This window comes from Aplysia californica, unplaced genomic scaffold (genome assembly GCF_000002075.1).
Source record: "Aplysia californica isolate F4 #8 unplaced genomic scaffold, AplCal3.0 scaffold00773, whole genome shotgun sequence".
NCBI classification, from domain to species: Eukaryota; Metazoa; Mollusca; class Gastropoda; order Aplysiida; family Aplysiidae; genus Aplysia; species Aplysia californica.
Window position 1 is genome coordinate 288,587 of NW_004798043.1, and position 6,784 is coordinate 295,370.

A 6,784-nucleotide genomic window follows, 5' to 3' on the forward strand; every position below is an offset into this window, starting at 1 on the left:
TGTGTGTGTGTGTGTGTGTGTGTGTCTGTGTATGTGTGTGTGTCTGTGTGTGTACACGTGGTGAAACACCAAACCAACGTGCCAGGATCTGGACAATAAAGATGTATCTTATCTTTATCTTATCTTATCTTATATATTTCGTAGAAACCACAAATGATTCACACCTGCAGCTAGTAGGAACAAGCACAATTTGTTATGATAACCAATGCCTTCCCCATCCTGGATCAGGGCATAATAGGCCATAAACAAACACTTTTCACATTACCCTATCTCAAATTAGCCTCTTGATATCATTCCATGTCTTCCCACTTTACTGTACATCATTTTCTGTGACTCTTCTCCAGGTTCTTTGTTACATCTCTGCCTGGCTTCCTCAGAATATGCCCAATCCATAAATCAGCTGATAAGTTTACGACTCCGTCATAAGCCACTTTTCAAAATGACATATGGCAATGGTATACTCAGGAGTCGAAATGAACAATTACAAACACAAAACATGTGGTTTCTATCAGTATGCATACCACAAAGTCTTCCCTCGTCAGAGTAGTCAGGACAGTCATTTTTGCTGTCACATAGACGTTCCGGAGGCAGGCAAATGTTTGGGTGCTTCACACAAGCAAAGTTTGGCGGCACACATTCCTTGACTGTAGGGGTGGAGGACAGAAGTAAAGATACATTAATTAGGGGGGAGGGGGGAGGTGTTGCTTATTCTTATGGTTTGAGTTTCAGTAAAGAGAGCTACACTGATACAAAAATGGACACTTTGTGCCGAGAAAAAGCAAAACAGACAGAAACAAAAGATATAAAATAAAGAATAATGGGTGGAGACTATGGCTCAGGATAAAAGTAGACGGAGAATTCTTCTTAATGGCCTATACTCTGATACAGATACAGGTTGAGAAAATATGATGATGAAAGAAGTGGGAGATGGTGCCATCCAACCATACAAATTTTTAAGGTGGAAATAAGAGAACCATACTGAATTTTTAAAATGGCAAGTTTATGATGTACTTTTCATGCTAGGAAAACAGGCCAAAACAACACAGGGATAAAGAAGAAAAAACAAATAGCAATTGCGTCCTCCTGTCACTTGAATAAAATGCAAAAAGAGCATTTAATTTTCAGCTTAACCCTTTGAGCCTAAGTCACCGTTAAACTGGTGGCGGTTAAAAACTACAATATCCCAAACCTAGCCTGCCTGGGAGAAAACACACACAGTGTAATGATATGATATACGTCTAGATTGTAGACAGTGAGAGTGGAACATACGTTGAGCAAGTAGCCTTGTTTATCTACGAAGTCTAGGTAACCTAGGGCAATACAAGGTATGCGCATGCGTAGTATGAGAGTCGTTAGTTACTCCTAGTTTAGTTTCGTATTGTAGGCAATCATATCACACAGGAAACCGTGTTTACTACACAGAAAGTTATTGATTATTTTTGAAGATCTTTCTTAATTTGATGTTAGTAATGACAAGGACTACTATGAGTAGCATACGGAATGTGATTCTGACAATCATATGAATGTTAGTAATATATAGCTCAGGAGTTCAGGCAGAGGTACTCGGTCACCTCAGGAGGTCAGGGAACAAAGAGTCAAAAAAGACTGCCGTCTTTTGGAAATCAAACGGTAATTATGACTACAGGTAAAGAAGTTACGTCTGACAGAGAATTGAAATCATTAAAAACTGTGGTCAGTTGCCCTTTGTCAAAGATCTAACAGACACCAACTTAAGGCTGTCATATGTACCAACAGATAGCAGATAACAGGCACTCACCGCAGTCCTTCTCGTCCGAGTGGTCAGGGCAGTCAAGATCTCTGTCACACCTCCACCAGGATGGGATACACTTGGACCCGTCGTCACACAGTACCTCTGTGGCATGGCACGTCCTCGAGCTCAGAGATATGTTTTTGGCTGGAAGGACAGTAGACAAAATAGAACCGGCTGCCAACTGTATGTATCTAGCTACAGCAGAGATAGGAAAATAAGGGTACAAGAGACTGTCACAAACTTAATATAACACTGGTAAAACTGACGAATGATTACACTGAGGAACTGCATGGATCTGTTTAGAATTTAACACCACATAGATTCTCCCTCCCTCTCTCTCTCCCTCGCACATATCACACCCAAAAACTCACATTAATTTGTACTCACACCCAGGAGCTCACAAATTAATCATACATTACTCACAAGCCAATGACAAGAAACACTGATAAACTTTTGGATATGTGTGTGTATGTATGTCTATGTGTTTGTGTATGTGTATGTGTGCCCTTATGTCTCCTACCATTTCAACAAACTGCCCTTATGTCTGTGTGTGTGCATGTGTATGTGCATGCGTGTGCGCGTGCGCGTGCGCGTGTGCGTGTGTGTGTGTGTGTGTGTCCCCGAGGGCGAGTCTGTGTTTGTGTCTGTACAGCTATGTGAATATATTTTGGGTCCACTGTTAACAAACTCATACATCACTCATACATCACTCACTCAAACATTACTTACATACTCATAAACTACTCATACATAACTCACTCACACAAGCAGATAACAAATGAAGCAAACAATCTATAAATAGCCCCCTACATCAGGGCTTACCACAATCAAACTCATCGGAGCCATCAAAGCAGTCCTTGTTTCCGTTACAGTGGAATTCTTTGCGCAGACAGGTCCCATCTTGGCAAGCAAACTCATCACTGTGACATGGGTGTTTATGGATCTCTGTGGACAATGAACAGTGCAGAAGTTGAGGGGAAATTATAGAAGAAATACATGGCCAGTTATCATCACACCAGGAATGTCAATTTTGAAAGCACAAAGCACAGACACCAATCAAAATAACCCCCCTTCCCCATCCCCATAGACCCACCACCCACAAAACTCCTCCCATTAGTTTTCTTCCTGTGCACTCACTCACTCTGTGCCTCAAAAAGTACGGTAACACAAAGTTTCACAGAACAATATGCTCTCAAGATAAATGCAATAAAGTCAGTCCAACCACACAAGACAAAGGAGGCGAGAAGGCTACCTACCACAGTCGAGTTCATCCGAGCCGTCACGACAGTTGCGTTCTCCATCACAGACAAAAATCTGGGACAAGCAGAAGCTGTCGTTGACGCACTTGAACTCTCGCACTGGATCACACCAGTGGTCACAGTTGAGCTGAAAGACAACGACAACAGCAACAATTACAACACATGGAGAGGATGGGAAACTAGAAATGGAGTGGTTTGTTTGCTTGAGTAATGAGGAGCACATCACCTTAATACAGATATAATGGTCATTGAGTATAAGGTAAATTACGACAGACAAACAGACAGGAACAATAAAAGAACCAGACAGTAGTGAGACCTACTACTAGGCCAACCACACACAAATGCTTTGGTGAGTGCTTACTTTGGAAACAGCAATGTAAGTCGCAAAGCATGTAACTGACAGTGAGTAGTACATTTAATTACTTTCTTTTTTTTAAATGTAACAAAAAAACTGAATAAATTTGCTTAATTGCAGTCCTCTTGTAGAGAGTAGTATTAAATCCATCCTATACAAAACAGTTCAACAAAATGGATGGTGAACAATCAAGACCTTGTAGCTTTGGAAAAGGCTCACCCCTGCTCCTTTAAAAGGCATAGTTTCAAATACTGAATAAATATAAAAAATCAAATCACTTACTGACATCATGAAACTCAGCAGAGTACATATATAAACACTCTGTCCAGAAAACTCTGCTTTTTTATCACTCACACAAAAAAGGTCACATCCCTACCTCATCTGAGTGATCTGTACAGTCGTACTCATTGTCGCAGCGGAACTCAAAGTTAATACAGCGGCCGTCAAAACAGGTGAACATGTCTACTCCACAAGACTCTTTCTCTGTGAAAAGAAATGTAATTTTAGTTTTAGTAAGCCTGCTACAGCACTTGCAAAACAAAAAAGTTGTATAAGCGCTAACGATTAAAAGTGTTACTAGAGAGTAACATGCCAAAAAAAAAGAAGGAAAAGAGAAAAGGACAATAGATGTTTGAAAGGAAAGAAGGAGCAAACCACACCAGAGCACCCTCCAACAATCCACTGTGGCAAGGAAGGGAGGAAAATCTTTTAGTAAAGAGATGGAAAAAAAAATTGATTATCTATTGCATGGTAGGTCTTACCCTTGAACAAATGAGTTTTTGAGTTTGAATAAAAAGAAGCACATTGTCAAAATAACTATCATTTAGCGCAGGGGGAAAGCCAAAGACACACATATGAACAAAATAGGGAAAGAAAAGAAAAGTAGAACCGACAAATGGTGCCCTCCAACAAACCACACTGAATGTTTATTTATAGTTTGTTCACTTGTTAGTAGAGGTTTTTCGGCGCTCGCAACTGCATAAGGTCATATGAGCACCAAGGGGTGGATGTCAACAGAGAGAAGCAGACTTACTCTGCTCACTTCTCTAGCTTCAACAGCACAAAGTCTGCTTCGACTCTCAAGGCACCCCGGAAATAGCGGGCCACAAGAGTGTGACAAACATACAAAAGAAGTAGAGAAAAATGACGATAGTAAGGATTAGGAAAGAAAAAGCTGCAGTTCCCAGTTGTAATTCAGGCACAGTTATGAGCATGACATTGTTGGATCAGCCCATTTACAATTCTACTGTGCATTAGAAAGAGAAATGTTCCCCCTTTGGGAATGGCCTAAAGACACTTCAGTCAGTGGAACCGCCCCGGGGGTAGAATTTTTTTAACGCGGTCAGACGTCAGTGAACAAGCTATAATGAACAAGATTTACAAGAGGATATATTAGACAGACATCACAACAGTTACATAATTCCCCTCCATCACGCAAAGTGGAGAGAGAAAATGCCACATGAAAGATCGCAACAGAAAGAGTCACAGCAGACAGACATTTATGATGTAAGATGTACACTTAGAAATAGGAAAGATAAATAAAAGGATACAAAAGGAGAAAGGAAGAGACCGACAAAGCTGATGAAAGATGTCAGTTTTACATACAGCACGAGGAAATTTTTAGGGTTTTACAGCTGGAAATTGAACAAAAGTGTAGTCCTTGTCAACACAAGTAGGAAGTGGGCATTGGATACAAACAACTGTAGATGACATTTGTTTGTTTGCCTGCTTGTTTGTTTGTTTGTTTACTTTTTTTGTTTGAGTAAAAAGGAGCTCAGACACAATAACAATCATTTAATGCAGGAAAAAATCAAGACAGACAGAAAACAACAATAGAGGGAAAGAACAAAAGTTTCAACCTACTAGTGGGGTCCTCCAATCACCCTAAATGACAGGGAGAAGTGAGAAGTTAACCTCAAGAACTGAACACACATACCAGCAAACATAAACAAATGACAAAAGACAATGAGGAGAAACAAACCGTGGGCAGGACTCACACAATGGAATAATATCAAGAGGCCAGCTAGCCCAGGATAGGGAATAGCGGAAAGAGTTCGTTCATTGCCTAAACCCTGATGCAGGGTGATAAAGACAAAGATGATGATGATGATGATGATGATGATGATGATGATGATGATGATGATGATGATGATGAGGACTCACCACAAACTCCATCAGTGCAGCAATGGTTGCCCTCGTCTGAGCCGTCCTGACAGTCCTTCTCCCCGTCACACAGCCATGAGCTGTGGATGCACTGCTTGCTGCCCGGGCACTGGACATGGTCTGGGCCACATGTGTGGGCTGTGGCAGAGGGGATAACATTCCCTTCATTACAACCAGGCAGATGGGACTGATCTTTGTAACTTAAAGGAACGAAACCACAGAAGCCTTTCCTGTGCAACCTCATTGCCACACACAACTGACTTTCCTTGAGACTACAGAGCCCACATTGTTATGGAAAAACCTTCATCATTTCCTCTCATATCAAATCACATATATCTTAATCATTTTTCAGCTCCATCCACAAAATGTCTATCATTTTAGAGGCTGGTTCCTTTGACCCTGCCCACCAGAGCAAACCCAGCTTGAGTGTGATACATGCAGATGGAGATACTCTATAAAAACTTCACCAAGTGGGAAATGAACTCACACCTTCTGTGTGCCAAAGCTAAAAACCTAACAAATACACCATAAACACTCAAACTTTCCTTTCCTAGTCCTGCAAGTGGCACAAACCCCATAAGCCCACAAACAAACAACACTATCAACACTGTATCATATAATACACCCCTGGTGATTTTTTTAGTGAATGGACAGCTGACACGCCCTCTACCTCGCAAAAAAAAACCTCGGTAATTTCACATTCATGGGCACACCAGTAACTAGACAGGAAGACACCTGTGATATTGATGAGGAGGTAGGAGTAGATAAAATGCATTCCGAAAGCGAAAGGATCTCCGTTCCAATGAGTGATTACAGGAAAGGCTTCAGAAGTTCAAGACCATCATATATGTAACAACACATCTTTGTTTAGTCAATATTGTTTGGTAGCACAAGGCAATCAGTTAAGTCTATCAGCTCTCACTTGGAACTGACAACAAAGTAATAATTCACTAAAAACAAATATTTGTTTAATTTCCTTTCAACAAGGAGGGAAGAAAGACTCAGACGCAAGACCTGTTCCCATCATCTTGCCACCACCACACAACCTTGTATTCCCTCATCTTTGACACAGTGCCTTGTTCACAGAGACCTCCTCTTGGAGTGCTTGTCTCCAGTTCCAGCCCATGTCTGTCCAAAAACTTCAGAGTTGGGAATACTACTTACTGGAAAGCACAGATTTCAAATTTGGAACTACACCTGAATCAGAACATAACTGAACATCAATCCTTCCTCCCC

At 41.0% G+C, this 6,784-nt stretch overlaps 1 protein-coding gene across 1 annotated transcript in view; it reads right to left on the minus strand.

Annotated features, from left to right (window-relative positions):
• LOC100533545 (apolipoprotein E receptor) overlaps positions 1-6,784 on the minus strand; it is a gene marked incomplete at its 5' end in the record, with an annotated part of 121,309 nt that overhangs the window by 82,104 nt on the left and 32,421 nt on the right. The window contains 6 exon segments of the mRNA XM_013088594.2: positions 522-644; positions 1,778-1,915; positions 2,594-2,716; positions 3,028-3,157; positions 3,762-3,868; positions 5,549-5,686. Of these exon segments, the coding sequence (XP_012944048.1) occupies positions 522-644; positions 1,778-1,915; positions 2,594-2,716; positions 3,028-3,157; positions 3,762-3,868; positions 5,549-5,686 (759 nt within the window).